Here is a 22,114-nt window from a genome sequence, read left to right on the forward strand (position 1 = left end):
TTGGGTCAAGCCATTTATAATCAAACAATTGTTTTTGCCCTTCTTTAAATCATAATGATAACAGAAACTACCCAAATAGTTAGTGAACTCTATTTTTAATAATAAATAATAATAATAATTACCCTAAATATTTTTAGGGTAATAAGAGTTAGTCAAAATTGGTCAATACAATACACTGTGAAATGTTTTAATACCTGTTTCAATGCATCAATGCTTTTTTATTGGGATATTAAATCATATACTAAATGATCTATATTTAATAACTGAACCCTGTTAACTTTAATAGGTCAAACTTTCTCCAGTGCGTGTAAATGTGTCTTTAGTCTTCACGCTGAGGAACGATATGAGTGAAGGGGCCTTCACAGCTTTGGCTTGCACCAGGACGCTTTGCGGCTTTGTGAACATGAGAAAGCGAGGTAGAGCTGGAGCCAGGGGACAGGGGACAGGGTGGTGGACAGCCTGCACGCACAGCTCAGGAGACTGGCATGCTTTCACTGGGAGAGGACACCAAGATGCCATCTCCCTGGGTAAACACTTGTGCACAAGATGGCTGAGCAGTTATGTCTGTCACATGATAGGCTAGCCTCAGAAAGTGTGTGTGTGTGTGTGTGTGTGTATGTGTGTGTGTGATGTGTGTCAGAGGGTTTGTGTCACAGCATTTAAGCACAGTATTCAATTAACATTTAATTTGTGCTCTATGAGCTTTTGTGTTATACAGCAGTGTGTGTATGACAGTGTGCTTCCTCAAAGGCAGTAATTATGTGTGTGTGAGAAAGAGACAGAAAGCATGAGGGGATTTCACCAGAGGGCAGTCATTAGAATGTTTGTGTTTGTGTGTTTGTGTTTGTGTGTGTGTGTGTGTGTGTGTGTGTGTGTGCGTCCACACTAACAAGAAAAATGCTGCTCCTTACTCATTAGTAGCACTGCAGTACACACACACACACACACACACACACACACACACACTAATTACTGTGCTTCTTTTCCACAAAGCGAGCTCTGTTCACACATCGGTGCCATCATCGTGCATGTGCCACACTGAGAAAAGAGAGCAGGCAAGCGGAAGGCCAAGGTAAAGAGAAAAAGGAGCGCGAGAAAGAGCAAGTGAGAGAGAGCGAGAGAGTGAAAACGATAGAGTGAGTAAGAGCGAGAGAGAGCAAGTGAGAGAGAGCGAGAGTGAAAACGATAGAGTGAGTAAGAGCGAGAGAGAGCAAGTGAGAGAGCGAGAGAGTGAAAACGATAGAGTGAGTAAGAGCGAGAGAGAGCAAGAGAGTGAGAGCGAGAGAGTGAAAACGATAGAGTGAGTAAGAGCGAGAGAGAGCAAGTGAGAGAGAGCGAGAGAGTGAAAACGATAGAGTGAGTAAGAGCGAGAGAGAGCAAGTGAGAGAGAGCGAGAGAGTGAAAACAATAGAGTGAGTAAGCGAGAGAGAGCAAGAGAGTGAGAGCGAGAGAGTGAAAACGATAGAGTGAGTAAGAGCGAGAGAGAGCAAGAGAGTGAGAGCGAGAGAGTGAAAACGATAGAGTGAGTAAGAGCGAGAGAGAGCAAGAGAGAGAGAGCGAGAGAGTGAAAACAATAGAGTGAGTAAGCGAGAGAGAGCAAGAGAGTGAAAACGATAGAGTGAGTAAGAGCGAGAGAGAGCAAGAGAGTGAGAGCGAGAGAGTGAAAACGATAGAGTGAGTAAGAGCGAGAGAGAGCAAGAGAGTGAGAGCGAGCGTTCGGGATCTGTTCAGGACAAACTGTCATCGCACACGCAGTGATCACAGCCTTTCTCTGAGCAGGATGTAATTTCATAACTATCCGCCCCTTGTTACACTGACAAGATTTCAGTTGTAGTCAAGTTACACATAAACTGACAAGCTACCACTTTTATCATTTGTAGCTCACACTACCAACCGTGGCCTGGATTTAGGCTGTGCGGAGGGTCGAGGAAGGACACCTTGGCGTGAGAAGTAGCTGTGATCGCTCTTAAACAACATCACGTTTCAGCATTCCTACACTTGGACGCCTTCAGCATATGGATCCGGATGCCTAAAATCCCCCAGAGATTCTTCAAAGCCTGCGACACTCCATGGAAATACGAACGCTGGGACTTAAAGTCACAGGCTGCAATTTGCAAAGTCGTTTTCTTACACTAAAACTAAAGCATATTCCCACTGTTCATAAACCTGAAGAGTAGACATTTTAGTTCAAAACAGGAGACATTTGCAAACACAAACCTGTTTTTAAGTATCTCACAGATTGTTTGCTCCTAAATCTCAGTGGACACTTTGTTGATATCTGTGACTGTTGCTCATAAACCACTGTAACACATTTTAGCCTGAGTCCATATCTTTATAATCTCTAGTCTCACTAATAATCTTCCACACAGCCATAAATTTATCATCTCTAATCTCACTGCTTTCAGTGAGAGTCTAGACAGACACAGAGAGACCTGTTGTTGTGTGCAGAGGGGCCTACAGCAGTGCCCAGGGACGACGGATATGGGGAAGCCAACACCATCGCCTATACAACGAAACCTGGGGGGGGACCAAACGCATCGTACACGCACACACACACGCATGCGCACACACGCACACGCACACACGTGCGCCTGCACACGCACATGCACGCACGCACGCACACACACGACAATCACAGGGCTTGTGAGGCAGCCAGCAGCCGCCTGGTACGTCCTGCTGGACGCCGCGGGAGTCACCCTCCTCCAGGTGTTAGCAGAAGTGCGCATTTTTACCTTGACTTGGCGTCTCAGAGAGGCGCATTCGGAACATATCCAGGTGATGTCGCGTGCACGCAGGCACACAGACACATGGGACAGACCAGGCCATCGATTGAGGTGGCGCTCGTCGGGTTCCCTGGGCCCAGGCCGGCCTTCCACACAGCCAGGGCTTCTCATCGGCGCTGGGCAGAGGAAGCCTCCTGCCCTTTGGTCTCATCGCGTGAAACAACGGCACGGCAGCAGAGAAAAGGAGCGTGCATTTTCACGTCAGCGCAGCTGGGGACAGCATGGAACAGGTCTGCAGAGCGGTTCGTGGCCGATAAGACTGAAGTAGGACGCTTTTGATTTGGAGTGGGGACGGTTCAGTCTAGGACATCAGCCCACGTCTCGCGCTGTCGAGGCCAAGGATGCCCAGGAACGAGCTACAGAGCAGGGGCTGTGAACCAGGGGCTCTGGGGTCAACCAATCACACCACGGCTGTGTCTCAAACACCCCCCCAGTCAGGACTGGCAGAGCACACAGAAACAGAGGCTCTGTAGGAATGCCCGAGTCCCTTAAAACGCCTTCCTCCTACTCCTCCTCCTCCTCGCCGCCTCCTCTGTTGCCATGGCAACTTGCCGTCACTGCGCTCGCGTGCTGTTTCAGGAGTCACGTGACATACAGACACACCTCCACACTCCCTCTCTGGGACCGCTGCCATCTAAAATTAAACTCGTGTGTGTGTGTGTGTGTGTGTGTGTGCATGCATGCGCGTGTGTCGCACAGGGTGCTTCTTAAAACACTCAAGCAGCTGATTCTAGTGCAGCATAAAACAGCTCGATGCCACACGTCTTATATTTGCGGACGTGAGGAAGAGTGTGCTATGCTGACATGCACCACATGTGTGGAACAGACGGCGCCCTTTCATGTCCTGGTTCGAAACGGAGCCACAGTAGCAGTGGGTAGAAGCCACCAGTGGGCTGTAATCCACTGAGACAGGAAACAGACAAAGAGGCACCCTGTCCGGAGATTAGCCTTCATGTAATCCCTCCCCACCACGGCAGATAACATCGCAGTTCCAACAGGAGAGAGAGAGCAGATGGGTGACAGAAAGAGGTAGAGAAATGGAATGAGAGAAGGAGAGGTGGAGAGAGTAGACAAACACACAGGCTGGAAAGAAACAGAGAACGACAGACAAATGGAATACAAACGTTTCTGTATTTTGTATAGTCATGGCGTGGAGTGTTTGATGCTTTTGCAGTGTGGGTTTGGCATGGGGTTTTGGTGAGGGGCTGTGTTTTTGAGCTGTGGGCTTGTGTTGTATGTTTCTGGGGTGTGTTTGAGGTGTGTGTTATAGGGTGTATATTTTTGGGGTGTGCGGGTTTGAGGTGTAATACCTCCAGGTCGTCCAGTGAGCGAGCCAGGCTGAGCCGCTTGGAGCGTCCGAAAGATCGCCGCCCAGATGATCGCTGGGGAAATCCCATAGTGACGCCCCGGAACCTTCCACTCTAGCGCACACACACACACACACACACACACACACACACACACACACACACACACACACACACACACACACACACACACACACACACCAACTGAAACTCAAACACATTCTCAATTTAAATTTGAAAGAAAAATATCCCTCAGCAATCTGTTAGGCATCTTGTATACCAGCCTGTTATGACACTGAAAGAGATAAATGCTATTAAGAATTAACACAATATACAAGCAAATTACTGACTTTTATACATCAAAAGAATCCACCAACATGTTTCTCTAATAGGTTGAAGAGATGCCAATGCTGTAGCTTTATTCACAGGTGGTTCCTGTCTCACAGTCTCTCTCTGTCTCACGCTTGCATGCACGTTCACACTCTGATAGAAGCCACAGACTGTGGACTTTGCTCTTAGTCACATTTCAGTGCATTGTGGGAAGGCTCTAGAATGACAAAGAGTCACATCCACGTGGAAGAAGAGGCATTCTCTCTGACTGTTTCCACACCAGGTAGGCAGAGGCTCGATGGTCTGAGGTTTGCGTGGGGAATTCAGTGGCTCTAATGCAGCTTCTCTGCTCTTAACTGTTGCCACTGAACAGCTCAACTGTCTAGCCAGAACTCCCCTGAGCCTCCCACCTGTCACAGTAGCCTAGGTAACGCAGGGAGAGTCCCTCCGATCCTCAGACAAAACATAAAGCACATACAAAAAGTCATACCTCAAAAAAAGACTGGCCAAGCATCAATTCCATACCCTTATGTCTACCCTCACTACACGCCCCACTCCCCAAAACCAGGCAATACGACAGTCACATGGGCAGGCAGAGAGACCGTGATAGAGACATGCAGGAAGTTCATTGGAAGGAAGATCTGTTTGGAGAGTAATCAAACAGTCCCCTGTGTTGCCTGGATACGCAGAGCTCTCAACCGCCTGTGTCTTCTGCTCCATTCCTGAGCGCGCGCACACTCACACACACACACACACACACACACACACACAAATGAAACACCCTGAAGTGTGACTAGACACTAAAGGCATTGTGCGTGCTTTCTGTAATCAGTATTTAAGTCCACATGCCTTTCTGTCCACCCAGCGATCAATGCAGATTTCCATCAGTACTCTGTGAACCTGAGGAACCGTATGAAAGGGGAGGTCAGTCATTACTCAGAGGCATCTAATTATGAGTACACACGTGCAATCACACCTCACAAATACACATGTGCAGGGACTAAAATCCACACGCTCTCGTAATATACAGTGTAACACAGAGGCTGAGATTTCTTTCACCGTAACTCTGTATGGAGCGATTAGGGGTGAATCCTAATACAGAGGTAATTATGTTGCAAAACTTCAGAGCTTGAAGGACCTGATCTGAGAACTTGGAAAACACAGTCTGCACTTGTATTTTTGACGCCAGAACTTGAGGAATAAAAATCTGAACATGAATGTTAAAATTTGCACTCGCATAAAATATTCCCACAACTGGATTTTTAAGCTTGAAGTCCTAGAGGAAAAGTCAGAAATGTGTAATGGAATATTAAGATAAGAAGTATATTTATTTGTACACAAATTCCTTGATTGTACAAGCACAAACTCGAGCTTGCAACATGACAGCACAACTTCAAATCTGCACGCCTCGCCTATTGCAACATGCCTCAGACTCGTTGCAAAACTGAGTTGTACACTTGCACAGGAGCGACGTGGGAAGGAATTCATGATTAATAAAAGGTGATTATTTTGCTGATGAAAAAGAAAAAGCAACCTGGACACAGAAAAGAGAGGCTTTGGTATTAAATGTACCCACGGTATCGAGTCATCAATATAAAAATACAATCGACAGTCACGTGGTGAAAACATGACTTGCGCTGACGTTATCTAACAGGCTAGGTGGACGGCTAGCGTCGGTGACGGCCTAGAAGAACAGTTCCTTCCTTTCTGTGGCACCCAAAGTGTAAAAATCCAGCTGCGGACATCTTTCCAGCGAGTGTAAATTTTAACATTCACGTTCAGATTTTTATTCTACGAGTTCTCACGTCAAAAATACAAGTGCAAATTTTAGTTGACAAGTTCTCACCTTTAAACTGCAAGTACAGATTTTGTTTTACGAGTTCTCAGTTCAGGATCTCCAAGCTCCCCAAGTTTTGCGCCGTAATGACCTCTGTATTCTAAGATGAACTATCCCCTCAATGAGAGCCCAGGCGGGAGAGGTCTGTGTCTCCCTGACCGCCACCCCACAGGCAGCACATGGCACAGCTGAGACGCGACACCTCACCAATGCATGGCACACTGCTGAACTGCAAAGTAGCTGCCTATGCTGGGTGTAACCTGTTTCACAGATACCTGCCGTTTCCCTTCGAATTTCCCTTCGAAACCCAGTGAGAGCACACACATGTAGCATCAAACACAGCCATGGAGAAACTCTGTAGAAGTAAAGATCACAAATCATTCAAAAAGCGAAAGAAAACACAGCCACGCCACTGTACTGAGCACAATAGGAGACTAGCTTGACTACTGTGTGTGTGCTCAAGAAAGACAGAGCCAAGGGTGAGGATGGTAGCTCATATGATGGTATTCACAAGATCCCAGCCAAAGCTGAGAATCACACAGATCAGGTTGCTATGGTGAACAACGTCCAAACCTCTCGTTAGTCACTAACAAAATCAGCCACCAACCAAGTACCATTTAAGACCAATACAGATCCTTTCAGAATCCTCCTCACACACACACACACACACACATCACTGCTTAGTTCTGCTCTTCTTCACTCCTGTGCCTCTTTCAGTGGTTACACTTGTCTTGTTGTATTTCCCCTTTATTTCCAGTTCCAAATCTCCTTGGTTAATTACAGTGTCAGTGCTTAGATGACAATCGCGATGTTGGTATGGTTAGATTATATCAGACTGTTATAGACAGCATGAATCTAAGTGTGGCATGAACTCTCTCTCTCTCTCTCTCTCTCTCTCCCTCTCCTTCTCTCTCTCTCTCCCCTCTCCCTCCCTCTCTCTCTCTCCCTCTCTCTCTCTCTCTCCCTCCCCCTCCCTCTCTCTCTCTCTCCCTCCCTCTCTCCCTCTCTCAAGGACGCACAAGTCTGCAGGCTTATCATGTCCAGTTGCGTCTCTGAAGAGCCATCTTTCCTGTTTACTCCATTCCAGAAAGGCCAAACACATACCCCACCAAAGCATGTCAGCACAAAGGTGAGGTGCCTGTAATTCATCCTTCCTCCCCCTCCACAGACTCTCTGCTCTTCTTTCTTCTGCACTGTTTGTAAACCTCTCTGTCCTGGACCTAAACTCTCCGCCACCTTGTATAACTAAAGGAACTCTGTTCAGTGTCTACACGCGAGATGCTTGTCACAACGACGGAGGTGGCCAGACAGCGCCAGGCAATGGCAGCCATATGGGACCACATTGTTGGAGATTCAGGAGTTGCGTTCCCCAGCAATGTAACTGTCTTACTCTGCTTGTACTCAGACTCTTACACCTCTAGTCTAGACAGGACCTCTCAGAAGAATTTAATTCAACATACGCAAACCTAATTACGTTGACAGCAGTGTCACTTTGCATGCTTTCATTCGGTTTAAAGTTATGTTAAACCTTTCTGTTACTTCACACTCTCTAAAAGAGAAATCCTATAGTTAAAGATACAAATGTAAATACTAACCATGAAGCCTCATACTGGAAAGAATTACGGTCAAACCCACTAAACACTCAAGAAATGTAAGGAAAGTTTTTCCTTACACAATAGAACACTCACATAGTGAAACACTGCCACCTGGTGGGAAGTAGGAGCAATACTCATGTACACCAGTAAGACCAGTAACACACAGAAACCTTAACAAAATGCATAATTTTATCCCATACAGCGAGAACACTGAACTAAGGATGGAAAAGGATGGATTTGTTCTCGTGTTTTACAAAGTCACATCAGTGACCAATCCTCCCGTTTGTCAAGAAAAAGAAATCTAGAAACGAGCTGGTTTGTGTTCTAGACGACTTCCTGTCCTGCTCTGGTGAAGGGTGCTCGGTGAGATGGCTTAGGTCAGTGATGAACATGACCATGTTAAGACTGCTGTGTGATTCGTGAGGACTTTACTGAGCAACCGTGTTTATTTCATGGTACTAGAATATAAGACTGCGACCAAAGTTTGCATTTACAGATTTGTGTACTAAGAAGACCATCCATCACACAGCCTCACATACTAAGTCACTTGTATTATGTCTGTCTGTTTTGATGTTATAATAGCAATGAACAATAGTGTGTTAGTCCTATTTGAAATGAAAGCAGATGTCAAGTTGTACTCAGTCATAATTCGTAAGTCGCTTTGGTTAAAAGCGTCAGCTAAATGCCATAAATAAATGTGATTGTAAACAATGTAACCTGCTTTGAATAACTGAATAATAATTTTTGAACAAATGAATTTTTTTGAGCTTCCCACTTTTGTAAATGTATATTTACAAACATTTCCAGCCTGGTCAACCTTCCAACAATGCTAATAGATTTTTGATTAAAGTGGTCTTTTTAAATAATATTCACTATAGAATTTCATGGTTCTCACTAGAATCTTAAATCAGGCTTTCCAAATAACTTATAAAGCCAATGTTTTTTCATTAATATTATAATCAATGCTATCAGTTACTTTTTGGACCTCCTTGGAAGTCACATCTACACACCAGGGGGATTCAATTCAAATCCTGTTCCAAGCCTTCGCTAGCTAAATGCAAATCTTATGCAAAAGTTGTTCAACTCAAACTAAGGCTACCTTAAATCTGAACGCAAGTTATGAGATTAGAGCTCGTCTCGCAGAGAGAACAAATCAGGATCTAACACTTCTAAAGTACACACTTAACACATCAGGATCTAACACTTCTGAAGTACACACTTAACAAATCCATCAGCAGGATCCAAGTACAAGTTCAACCGGAATGGAAAGACTTCACTGACAGTGCAACGGCTCAATGGCCGTTCATCATACTTTTGGGTCTACATCTTTGTTTCATTAAAGGACCATAAACTCCCTCTCCAAACAAGCTCTCGCCCTCCTTAAAGGGAAGAGAAGACCAAAACCAGTTCTGAAACTGAGGACAGACCATCATACTCAACCACAGCAGAAATCCCAACGACCCACGCTGTCTTCTGAAGTCAGGCGCAGTATAAACAAACTACATTTCCAAACTCCATGACGTGTAACACAGAGCATGTACATATGTACGTCTGGAGAAGGTCATGGCTTACACGGCACCCTGCACTCGGGGCCGCTGACACAGGACCAGCTGCATGGTGGGTCGGGATAGAAACAAGCTTAGAGCAAGACGAGGCGTTTTTACGGCTGAAAAGCCGCGTGCTGGACGGTAAGACTTGCTAGCTCCAGCTCTTCTCAGTGTCGGGTCAGTTTTAACACGTGCACTCCAAGTGAAGAGGGACACTGTGGAAAAACCCTGCATGCACGTGTGAGGACCTGGCCAACTCAGCCATGCATTCGAGTCTATTAAACATCGCTTTCCACTCATTTTGGGCGCAGAACTACAGTTAAGCCTATGTATAGGAAAAATAACAACACAGAATATAAACGAAAAACAAGTTCCCAGCTAAGGGGCTCAAAGCGGAGAGGCAAGCATTTGTATACAAAGCACTAAATTACTGCGATGGTGTGGGAAAGCCAAAATCACTACCGATGCCAAATGCAGAAGCAGCAAGGGAAAACAAACCAACACAATCTAGCGTCAGCATCTAACAAACTGTACCCCTCTGCCTCTTAATTTGGAGCCCATCATAGTAATTCAAAGCCCTGACGCAGATACTTCAGGTGAGCAGGGTGAGCTGTAAACAGAGATACGCAGTCAGAAGGTCAACCACCATCTGACCCGGTTATGTATGGGGCCCATACCTACGTGTAAGTTGGGTCTGAACAGTTGAAAGACACACCCACCTTTTTCTCAGAATCTTTCGTTCTCTTGCCGCTGCGCTGCTGAGGAAACTGGCAGTGCTCACGAAAGCTCTTCTCAGCCCCGAACAGCTTCTTGGTCCACTCATCCTTGTGGCCACGGAGGCGGTGGGGCGGGGAGGCGATTTCGCCTGCCGCGCGGTACCGGTCCGCGGGGATCTTGCTCATGGGAGGCGGGAGCGTGCTGCAGTTGGCGCTGGACCAGCCGTCGGTGGACTCCGCGTAGGAGTCCTGGTCGCTGCTGTGGCCCCGGCGCCAGTCTCGGAGCACGTGAACAGGCAGCCAACGCTGTCTCACCGTACCTGCCGGCGTCTTACCGTGGGCGGGGTAGCGGTGGGGGCGCGAGGGGAGGCCGGACACGTCCGGCCGGGAGGAGTGGTTTAGGTGCCCGCCTAGATGCGGGGGCGGGTCTGTGTGGGAGTGTGGGTGGGGCTGAGAGTGCTCTGCGAACTGCTCATGTCTGTAGCCATTACGGTGGGATACGGGTGGAGGTGGGGGGAGACCACCCTGAGTGCTGGGGTTACGAGTCCCCTGCGGGGTCTCCCACAGGCCAGAGGGGACGTGACGGGTGGGGTTGGCTCCCAGGTCGACCAGAAGGACACGGTTGCTCTTCTCCTCGGGCAGGAAGTTTCCTATTCCACTGTCACTGTTGCTGCTAGTGCTGTTGTTCTGCTGGGCATCCTGGTCGCCGTCCAGGAAGGCCCGCGCACGCATGCCCTCGATGGACTCCCCCATGTCCCGGTAGAGCACAGACACAAACTGCAGCAGCGGCTGGGATGTGGGCGGGAACTCCAAGCAGCCGCCCGTGTCAGGGTCCGGCGTGCAGGCAAAGCCGAAGCGTCGTGCCACACCCTGGTGGGTCTTGTGGTGGCACAGCTCCGGGTCCACGATGAAGACGTGACAGGAGGTGCGCAGGCCCCAGTCCTCGTCCCGATCACGGCTGGCGCGGCGGCCCTCCGTGGCCTGCATGGTGACCAGGCCGAAGAAGCGTCGGTCGTCCGGGCAGACGGCGCTGAAGGCCAGCTTCTCGGCCGGGTACGTGGCCAGCACGGCGCCGCGCTCGCTGCACAGCTGCACGCAGTCGTGCATGACCTTGAGAAGCACGAGCGAGTGCACCTTCTGCTCGGCCCGCAGACGCCGCATGCAGCCGCGGATGGCCTGCAGGCTGTCGCTCTCCAGGTTGGCGCCGGTGGAAGCCAGCTCGATGGAGCCCAGGTAGCCTACGATCATGCCCACGTTGAGGATGCCGGCCGGGTCGGCAGCGGGCGGCGGAGCGAGGTCGTCGTGCCGCTCCGCCTCGAACGCGTCCACGAACACAGAGTCGTCACGCAGCACCCGGGCCATCTCCTCTTCGGACAGGAAGTCGGGGTCGCTCCGGCGCGCGTCCGCGTCCGGCTCCGAGAAGGGCCTGCGTCTAGAGGAGGGTGCGCAGGCGGCGGCTTTCTCCGAGCTGCTGGAGGAGTGGCTGGAGCTCTCGAAGATCATGGTGAAGATCCCACCAGACTGCATCTCGGCCACCACGCGCTCCGCCCGGTCGATCCCCAGCGCCTTGGAGTCCATCTTGGGCCTCAACCAGTGGCTCTTCTGCTCGTGAAAGCCCAGCTCTTCGTCGCTGGAGCAGGAGTCCAGCTGTCCACCGCTGCGCTTGCCCTCGGCGATGACCAGGCGCAGCACGCCCGAGCAACGGCCGATCAGCTTCACCACGTCCTCGTGAGACGCCTTCGACACGTTGATGTCGTTGACGCTGAGGATCTGGTCCCCAGAGCGCAGCCCCACGTAGTCAGCAGGGCTACCTTTCAGAACGCAGCTCAACACGCAGGGTGACTGGCCCGACAGGGTGAAGCCGTATCCTGCCCTCCCCCGGGCGACCTCCACACCCCTCACACGACTGGTTGGCTGGCCATTCGCATGCCGCCTGCCTGACTCCGACTGTCTGAACATCTTTTCCTTGTTTTGGTTCCCTCTCCCTCGTTGCTGTCAGGGGCTTCACAAATGCAGAGCAGGCTGACTAAATGTAACACTCGGGTGAGATCATCCTCTCTGTCCCGCCACTCCTCTGTACAAGACCATTCTTACGTAAGTTGGAGCAATGTGAACAGGATATCTTCTGTATAGGGAGAAGGATGAATTAAGAAATAAGATTTAAGGTAAATCAGGTGCGATAAGAAACATGTGTTGTAACAAACGTGTAAAAAAAAACAAAAACATTAGTGATATTGTTAAAATAATGGATTTTAGGTTTACCACACAAAAGGATGACTTGCATTATGCTTTATACACAGCAAAGCAGATAAACCTTTTGACTGCAGCCTTATTGATGTAGGCTGTTTATAATGAGTCAAAATGATTAAAACTGCACAATTCCTTCAGCAGTGCACTGTTTCTTTAAGGTTTCCATATTAACCCAGCATGCTATAGGAGAGAGCTATCAAAGTTCTGCAAAGCAAACGGCATTCAGCAACTGAAGTGTTCAAATTAATCTGTATTCTTTCAGACAAAGTAAATTGCTTTAATGTACTTTCCAAATAATTTTGTGTTGCACTACGAAAATTATTTTCAAGAACAGCATAAACACGACCCCCAAGCAAAAGTATAAGTACTTATTTATAACAAGTATAAATAACAATAACAATAACAACAATAACAATAACAACAATCAATGATAATATGGGGATGCTGTATATATATTACTGCGGACGCCCCTTGACATCCTGCTTAGAGAAACCGGAGAAAGGTCGAACTTAGCGTTAATTAAAGCTGGCCAACTCTATAATTAGGACAGGGTTTTAACATCAGATCCAAGCACACTGCACACACTTTATCGAACAGCTCCTAAACTTTCCGTCTCCCTCTGGATGCGACGCGTGTGCGCGCTCATGCACTCTTGCTATGCGGCTCTGACCCGCCTTCACGCTCCCATTGTAGGAATCATTAACGCGTCACAATCTGTAGCCATGACAACGGCCATGTCAACAGACAATACTCGACGATCATTGGTCCACGTCCTTGCCAATCATCATGAGACGTCACCCACCCCACCTCACCCCCCAATTGGGAATCCGGTTTGATTGAGACGAGTTACTCAGTTTTCAAGCCAAAGTATTCCACAGGTGTCCAAAAAGTTATAATTTATAGAACAAGCAAAGTTTTATACATTACCATCAAATGTAATGCATTCACGAAAACGCCATTATCCATATTCACCCCCTCATTACCCTACATATTAGTAGACATTAGCTTGAATGTTAGCGAGCTACCGTGTATTGTTTTCTAAGGAGCAGCTGGTCAGTGCGAGTAACGGTGTTGAATTTTCATCGCCAGAATGACGATTACAGGAGATAAGATCATAAACACATAACATATCGCCTTTCGTCTATAGATAAACTTAATACCAGGACACATATGTAATAACATGTCACGCTAAACTTGACTCTGTATAGTATTTTCCCCGGTGAAACCTAAAATTAAAATGGCTAAATAAGCAACTAGCTCGCGAAAGGTAGCGATTGGGGATGTTTCTACTGAAAGCTGAAGTCAAGTTTCACTTACCAGGGCTTTATACGGTCTGTGAGAGGGTTAAAGCTGTGGCACAAACCCCGTTATTCCGGACGTGTGGTACATGCATCGCCTGCAGACGCAGAACTCGACTGCAGGGTAACTTTAGTCTTCTGGATGGAGTAAACAAAAGGCGGCCAGCCAGCTGGTGTAAGGATGGGAGGAGGTGTGTGAATGCCTAAGTGGGGTTTTGGGTGGGGGGTAGACACACATTGCTGTGGATTTTTTTCCCCTTCATCACAGGGTCACATGACATCAGTCTTTTGTGGAGTCAGACTGAACTGTCCAAAGAGTGGAGGACATCTCTCAACATCTCAGTCAAACTGAACTGGAGGACATATCTCGAAGCACATCACAAAGTGGGCATGCAACGCTACTTCATGTAAATGCTACTCCAGCTAGTGAAGAGCTCCACTCCTTTTGTTGGCAGTGGCGCTGCTTCTAATCTCAGATAAGGAGATTTAGGCCTTCACCAATCCTACCTATAAGGGAACATGGACACAGTTTGACATTTACAGTGACATGCACAAGCACTCAAGTTTAATCTGGCCACATAACTTCTCACTGCTAAGACTAACAGGTCTGTTATGGTTGGTGTGACATCTTCCTGCTGATCTGCTGAGGCCATCACCACCCTAGCAAGAGTCTGAGAAGATTATCATTACATGCCATAATAAATGGCTGTCTAAAGTAACTGCCATCATTAAATACAAATAATTACAGCTCTGTAAATTATTCCAATAGCAAAAGTGAAAAGTAACATCAAAAACTGAACATAAAAGGGATGCAAAGCAATTTAAAGCAAAGGCGTGGAGGATAGAAAATAAAAGCAAATGAACAAAAATATTTTTAAACATTTTATTCATTATATTACTACATTATAATCTTTCCAGTAATTTTATATTAAAATAAGCCATTACATTAAATACAACAACTCAGGTCGACGGCATCAGGCTCGCAGAAGTGAAATCAGAATACCTAACAGAAAAAGAACAGGCTTTAAGGAGGCTCCAGTGCGGCACCATCACAGCGTCCCGTGCTGCTGCTCTAAATTCAGTGAGATCACGTGCGTGTCCACCCACCTTCCCGTCGAGACACGCCTCTCCTACTCGCTGTCAGCTTCCCCACACCATGACTGACCCATGTTTCAAGGTCATAAAAAGATAAATGGCAATACTGATCTTAAATCAGTGCTTAGGTCTCTGGACTACAGGAGGACGGCACTTTAAATAAGTCAGGGGAAAACGACGCAGCCGGGGCAAAGGGAGATGTAGGAGGTTCTGAACATGAGAAAGGGTAATGGGGTGAAAGGTAAAAAACGTCTTGTCCTCCTGCGACTTGCGAAAAGGAACGGAGGGGGAGTCGCCCCAATCTGAGGTGGGTTAAACTCATCTAAGAAGCCCATTCTTGTTTGAAATGGGCAATAGAGCCCCAGGATTTTCACATTATTCACATCCGTGCTGATTTGAACCCTTCGATGAAGGTAAGTCATTCCAGCTTCAGCCTATTTGGGCTTCCCAGTCCTGAAAGCTTTAGAACAGGTGTTCTTAAAGCAGCTACCAAACAACACAGGAGTTAAAAGTTTATTGTGTACATACAGAATTTTGAGTGGCGCTGTGGCCAAAATAAATCTATTACAGCTGAGAAACCTCTGAGTGCATGAAGAAACATCGATTCAATGTGTCTATACAAGGGTACACTTTTAACTGTGAAAATGTGAAAGGCTGGATATTTCAGACTGTCTACCACTAAAACGATGCTGACAGCACTGGATATAAGTTCATATTTAACATATCTAAAGCTAAGACTGTAATGCAACAAGACCAACAAATTCCATTGCCAAGGTAGAGAGCCAATACGCATGCCAGGGATACCTAAATACAATCAGTGATTTCTATCAGATATGCTCCAAGTTTGTCATTGGTCACTATAGTATAGGTGCTGCATCTCACTGACCACAAAAGTGGCCCCCCCCCCTCCCCCCTCCACTGTAATATTGACATCACATGAAAATATCGATTTCATATTGAAAGCAGACGATGGCATGCTGCAGGTTACAATATGCTGCCAGGCTGTTAGCAAAGGCTTCTATTTACAGTGAGGCGACACCTCTTCTGTCAAAACGGTCCAATTGTTTAATCCAGGACAAGTTTGCTGTCATTTTGTCTTGATTTTGTAATTCAGTTGGAGCTCTCTACAAGGAGAAACTTTAAGAGCTCCAGGGTTTACAAATGCCGTGCTGAGAGATATGGTTTAGGTAACTTTCAGTAACTCTGGTTTAACTCTTCTCAAAATTTCTTTTTATGCAGTTACCCTTATTCTATTCTCACACACCACAGGGTTTTAGCAGTTTAACATAAATATTTTCTTTTACATACCTTTTTACATGATTTAGACACTAAGCATAAAAGACAGGGTTCCATTTATAATACTATATTAATAATCATTTTACATCCTGAGCATTAAAAAAAATCAATGAAATTAGGAAGGTGTAATGGATTACACTGACTCACTTTTAATCTGTGTGCAGCAGTTTTACATGCTGACTGATCTGCCATGATTATACAATCTAAAACTCCGAGCACTTTGGCTGCATTTAACGCTTTTCCAGAAGAGCGTTAACTTCCTTATGACTGAAGAGAAAGTGGCAATTTAATAAAAAAATATTTAAAAACATAAAAACATCAAAGACAATTGGACTAATAAGAAAACAGTAAACTTTATCCCCACTCAACCCTATCACCCTCCCCCCATGCTGCACGGAGAAAAAAAGAACACTTTGTATTTTAAATACATGGAAATTGTTTACTTATTTGAACATGGCTTAAGCAAGCTCCCTCAGATAAGGAAGAATAATATAAAGTCAGTTTAATATTACTTTTCTCTAATTTCACGAAGTGCTAAAGTTCGTAAAGGGCAAACAGATGCATCATTTGTGCAAAGGAATGATTCGAGAGAAAATGGAGGGAAAGGTCTTCTGCTTCTAGGGTCGGAGGAGGAGGTTAGAAAGGGGCGAAAGGAACTATACACCACAACCAAATATGATGCATCCAATGTGTGGCTCTTTGTTACATCTTGAACAGTATACTTCTGAGTAATTTTTTACACGAAGATACAGTGATTGCCGACCTGGACGTCCTTCTCTATGGTGACTGTTCTGATTTGGGCCAGTTGAGGGAGTGATATAGCAAAGAGTTGCAAAGATGTAAGGCTGGAGAACTCTGATCCTAAACCTGTTATTGACCAAGTCTGGATCAAAGGAGGCTATGTACTATTTGTTCACTGTGAGGGGACCTAGTATGGAGTGTATGGATCATCACACACACTACTAGTCAATGTGCTTGGCCTGCTATTTTGTCTCCCCATTAGCCTTCTGACATCAGAAGTTGCTGTTGTGTTTCCAACCAAATTCAATCCCACCATTTCTTGTAAACATGAACTAGCCATAATGTTACGTTTATGTTTGATGGTCAGCATCATAAGCCCTCCTGGCCTCACAGTCCTACTCCTGACCAGATAACGGTCTGTCTCAGAGTGACCTACTAGGGTACTATGGACTGCACGGAACTGTGCTGTCAGTCTAACAGCACTGCGGCTTTAAGTGAGGATCAGGACTGGACATTATGGTCTGACCGGGGCATAAACTAGTGTAACATTATCATCCGTCTCACAGCAAGACATTGGTATAATTATTCTGGCATGCCTCATAGTGAAGTGTCCTGGTGAATGGTCTGTAGACAGCACAGTAGCTGGTGATAAGGGCTACCGGGAGACGCCACCATCTCAAAGACTGATTGGAAGCACCTGCGGTCCAACTCCTCGTCGATCTGGTGTCGGTAGAAGTCCATGGCCACCAGACAGAAGAGGCTAAGGTCCACCGTGTCGGACTTGCCCATGCGACTGATCACGTGAGGCAGGCTTAAGAAAGACAGAGGTGTCAAGGAGAAGAGACGACAGGAGAGCGCAGCAACACGGAACGCTTGGTGTGACGTTTTAATCAAGTGGTGGTCACACTGACCAGTTTTCTTCAATGTCAGTTGCCAGGCGACTTCTCACCATTGTTGTCCACAAAAATGAAGAGGCTTTCATAATTAAACTGGCCATGTGACTGACTACCATTTAAACAAAATTCACATAATTTAAAATGACGTTGAAGATGAGCAGTTTCTACCCTGTGTGACGCTTACAGTCTGCAGCTGGAACTAAAGGCACAAATGTAGAAACTAATAAGAGTTTATGTGTACAGGTAGAGTGTGTGTGTGTGTGTGTTTACTGAAGGATACAGGGCAGAGATCCACTGGCTGGTGGAGGCACTGACAAAGAAGCATGACAAACTCCACATCGCCATGGCTATAGGTGTTCTCTGTGTGAAGTTGGACAGTGACAGCAACACCCAGTCTCGCACCATGGAGGACTGACCAGTGGCATGGAGCGTCTGAAACACCTACAACAAGAAACACAAGCCCAAGGAGGCAGCTTTGCTAAGGGAATACTCCCTGTAGTGTGACAACATTCCGGATGAGGCGTGTAATGAAAGAGTTCAATGTTGGTGTGTTAAGAAGACTGTTAAACATGGTTCAGACTTATGAGGTACAACATAGTGCATTAAATATTATAACATTACAAAAGCCTCATTCAGAATTATGGATTTTTAAAAAAAATTGCATTCCACGCCTTTGAAAATATGGCTAACATTCCCCCAAGTTTGATACGTTTGCCAAAAAACTACCCAACCGCAACATCAGGTCACTCAGTCCAGTGCTGAGCTTCAGTATTTGAGTTAGCGGGCAAACCACGGCTGACATTAAAGCTCTGTGTGGAAAGATAGTGGCGATCATACTCCAGCTCTGTTGTTTAAGTGGGGGAAATTGGAGTAATCTTTCTTGGGAAATTATACAGTCAAAATATCGTAAGTGGATTTTTAAGCTCTGTAATGAAACTGCAGGATCTGTGACATATCTTCTAGATGCTATATTAATACAACACAAAAACAAACATGACCTCGGTTGGAATACTGTGCATGTAAACGTACTTGACCGTACAAACAAATGTACTATTTCTAGAAGGAGGCAGCCTGTGGAAACATAACCAACCTTATAAACAACTGTGGCCATGAACTGTGGGTAAGGCTGCTGATTGGACAAGAACTCGCCAATGACTTTGTTCATGACATCTTGTGGTGGGAAAAAGTCATCCAGGAACTGTGGCAAGATCCGAGCCACTACCCGTGCCTCGCACGGAAAACCTTTACGGATCCTGCGTGGTTCAGTCAAAAAAAATAAAAAATAAAAAAATGAAATGCTTAATCAGACTTTTAAATCACAAAACTCAAATATCAATTGTACAGTATTGGAAAGATGTCATACATGAGCTACACAAGCACTGCAGTCAGATGTGAGTCATACCGGTCAAAGAGAACGGAGACGCGTTCCATGGCAACGATAACGGACTCGCTGTCAGGGGCCACGGGGTCAGTGTCCGCCGGTCGGCCTGGACTCCCTTTCTCCTTCCCTGCAGGAGGAATGCAAATTGGCTGCTGGTTATCTTTGACACATAAAAATCTCTGATACGTAGCACAGCACATCTCATGTAGTAGCATGAAACTCTATTTTGAATGATTCTAAACTACTGCGTTTCTCTTCGTGTTAAACACACAGAAGCACATGAACAACGGTGATCAAATAAGTGATCATTTCAGTGATTTCTCTCATATTCAGAAGATCCCTCTTGATCTCTTAGCTGTGAGGGCTCTGTGATGGGAACGTAGGTGCAGCGCGTGTTAGGTGTGTTAGTAGGGGGAGGGAACTGTTCTCCAGGCGCCGGTTAGTAGGGGGTCAGTGGGAAGAAGGTGAGCTGAAATGTGTCCTGCCTTCCTCTCCTGGCACACCTGTGTACATGCAGGTGAGCATGAGACCCAGGGCGGCCATGGCACGGTGCGGGCTAGGCATGTTCACACGCTCCACGCTCAGCTTCACCAGCGTCTCCGCGTCCACGCGCGACAGCTGCTCAGACAGGAGCAATCGCTCCAGACCTCGCAGGGCACAGTGGTAGATCACTGATGGTGTGGCCTCCTCGCTGGCTGAGAGAATCACACCACAAAGCTGGAAAGATGCAGGGACGGAAGGAGACAGGACAAGAAAGAATGAGTGATAAAAGAGGACAACAAATGAAGAGTGTAAGACGAAGAAAGAAAAAAAAGAAGGTGAGAGATAAAGGGAGCGATACTAAAGCTGACAAGCATTTCCAATATCTGAAGCGGCTGTGTTAATCAGTTTAAGATGCGTCACCTCATAGGTGTTGGAAGATGGTCAAAAGGGAAAAGAAAGTATTCTTAATCATTACACACCAATGTTTGAGTAAAATATATCAATGTTTCTTGAGTGAGGGTGTACCCTTACCTGGATAACACCTGCATTGAACTCTGAGCCCACATCCAGTGGATAGTTCTCCATCATGTAAAATGCCACAGCACACATCACCAACACATGCTGCTGACTATGCAGATTCACACAACTGAGACAGGCACACAGAGAGAGAGAGAGAGGCAGAGAGACGCCCATTCGTTAGTCCTGCACACGCTCAGTGGGGTTAAAACACCACATACTAGAGCTAATGAGGAGATGAGAGGCAGGCAGAGCTGGTGGGTGGGTATGTTTGTACAGCTATGATTTAGGCTCTCAGCAGGGAACAGAGGCTCTGCCAATAACGTTAACTGCAGGGTGCGGATTCTCTTTAGCCAGGGTTAGTGTTAGGCGTGTGTGGTCTGTGTGAGCTCTTTTACCTGGACAAGGACTCTAGCTGTTGACTGTAACCCTCTCATACTTCTGCATGACTTTAATGGCGTATCATTAGGTGCAAGGACGCACTTGTGCGAGCACCCTTCTGACAAGCTCAGAAAGGCAGAGAGCACTATACTACTCACTCCGATATTAGGACTGGCGCCATGTATTTACTGAAGGCAGGTAAGCCTTGTCGTCATTTCACCACATTTTAACAGGAGCTGGTGTGTTTAAGTGTTAGTCACAGTGTAGTGGTGATTTGTATGTATGTGCACGTATGCGGGTGTCCGTGCGTTACTCAGCGGCAGCTCAAAGATTGGACTCTAATGTAATCACTGATGGTGGACATGAGTTAGTGTGTGTGTGTGTTTGTTACTCACTGGGCAATGGCCCGTAGATTAGACAGTACATATTCGCTGACATTGGGTATGAGTTGGTGCGCTGTGTCGTCTAGCAGATCACATTCCAATACATAGAGGACGCCGTGCAGTGCTCCAATCCGACTAGGCAAATGGGTGCTGCGCAACGTGGTCTCCAGCAGCCGACAGACAGGCTCTGCTGTCACCTTGTCCTGAAGCACGCACGCACACACGCGCGCACACACACACACACACCCCCCCATTTCATCAAATGGACATTTATTGAAATGAGTCATTCCGGAAATTCGCAACAGTCAATAACAAGCATCAATGACAGAAGGTTTTCCCCCTTCCTCTTCCCCTCACCATGCCCAAGACCGCGGCTGCTTTGCAGATCGCAGGAACAAGGTACTGGTTGAGGATCTCGTCCTCTGGAGGGTGGGCCTTCTGTAGCTCCATTAGCGTGGAGAACATCATATCGAACTGATTCCTCTCGGTAAACAGATCAGACACCGCCAACATCTGAGCCAAAGAAAAGAGGTAAGGGGGATGGCAAAGAAAAGAAACCAGGAATCAAAGCCAGACAACCAGGAGTGTGGTGGGGGTTGTCCATGGATGTGCACTCACACTCACCGATCTCACCACCTCACTAATGAGCACCACAGGGATTTTTCGGTTGCTGGGGATCCCAGGGAGAATCCACTGGCTATAGAGCTCCAGGAGGAACTGGGAACAGGAGTGAATGTCCACCCCAGCACGGTGCTTCCTGAACGGGAAAGAGAAGAGACTTCAATCAGACTGGAGAAATTCCATCTATAGACTCTGAACTGGGTGAAGTGCAGAGTTGAATTTTGTTATCAGAAAGTAATCGGAATAACAGCAATACACAAGTCCATGTAGACTTGTAAGGAAATAAATGATCAACTTTACATCTTTGCAGAATGTTCATTGCATGTACCATAAAAAAAATAATAAAAAAAAAATTCACACAATGGCCTCACCATTGACTTTCCAATCGAAAGCATTTCTATTATTGTTTACATATTCGTTTGGTTCCCATGCATTTTGTCTCCAGCAACTTCCCATCAATGTAAACTGGAGTTCATGATCCCCCAGTCCAGATTCCCACCACAGACATATATATAGCCTCCATTTTCACATGCAGGCACATGACATTGCTGACCGTAACCAAGTGAAACAACGATCTATGTCTGGCTTAGAGTTAGCAGAGCTGCATGTGGCGGTACTAGTAAGGATTTCTTTCTCTTTTTGCTTGACAAACAACCTT

At 46.5% G+C, this 22,114-nt stretch overlaps 2 protein-coding genes across 8 annotated transcripts in view; both read right to left on the reverse strand.

The window, feature by feature from the left end:
• rgs12b (regulator of G protein signaling 12b) overlaps positions 1-13,863 on the reverse strand; it is a 41,514-nt gene extending 27,651 nt beyond the window's left edge. Inside the window, exons 1-3 of one of the 4 annotated variants that reach the window (XM_027000452.3) lie at positions 13,683-13,859; positions 10,119-12,240; positions 4,094-4,204 (exon numbers count right to left, since the gene is read on the reverse strand). In XM_027000452.3, coding sequence (XP_026856253.2) covers positions 4,094-4,204; positions 10,119-12,074 — 2,067 coding nt within the window. In that variant the 5' untranslated portion in view covers positions 12,075-12,240; positions 13,683-13,859. Of the gene's footprint in view, positions 1-4,093; positions 4,205-10,118; positions 12,241-13,682 lie in introns of all 4 variants that reach the window. The other 3 variants (XM_027000453.3, XM_081724247.1, XM_081724246.1) reach the window with 3 other exon arrangements.
• Positions 13,864-15,257: 1,394 nt separating this feature from the next.
• The window catches only part of htt (huntingtin), a 34,275-nt gene continuing 27,418 nt past the window's right edge, over positions 15,258-22,114 (reverse strand). For 3 of the 4 annotated variants that reach the window (XM_035531322.2, XM_035531321.2, XM_081724474.1), the window contains 9 exons: positions 21,460-21,592; positions 21,193-21,348; positions 20,848-21,038; positions 20,087-20,201; positions 19,558-19,789; positions 19,094-19,199; positions 18,782-18,944; positions 17,972-18,132; positions 15,258-17,606 (listed from right to left, as the gene is read on the reverse strand). In XM_035531322.2, the coding sequence (XP_035387215.2) occupies positions 17,393-17,606; positions 17,972-18,132; positions 18,782-18,944; positions 19,094-19,199; positions 19,558-19,789; positions 20,087-20,201; positions 20,848-21,038; positions 21,193-21,348; positions 21,460-21,592 (1,471 nt within the window). In that variant the 3' untranslated portion in view covers positions 15,258-17,392. The remainder of the gene's footprint in view (positions 17,607-17,971; positions 18,133-18,781; positions 18,945-19,093; positions 19,200-19,557; positions 19,790-20,086; positions 20,202-20,847; positions 21,039-21,192; positions 21,349-21,459; positions 21,593-22,114) is intronic. The other variant, XM_027000420.3, reaches the window with a different exon arrangement.

This window comes from Electrophorus electricus, chromosome 12, assembly GCF_041902795.1.
Source record: "Electrophorus electricus isolate QZ-2024a chromosome 12, ASM4190279v1, whole genome shotgun sequence".
NCBI lineage: Eukaryota > Metazoa > Chordata > Actinopteri > Gymnotiformes > Gymnotidae > Electrophorus > Electrophorus electricus.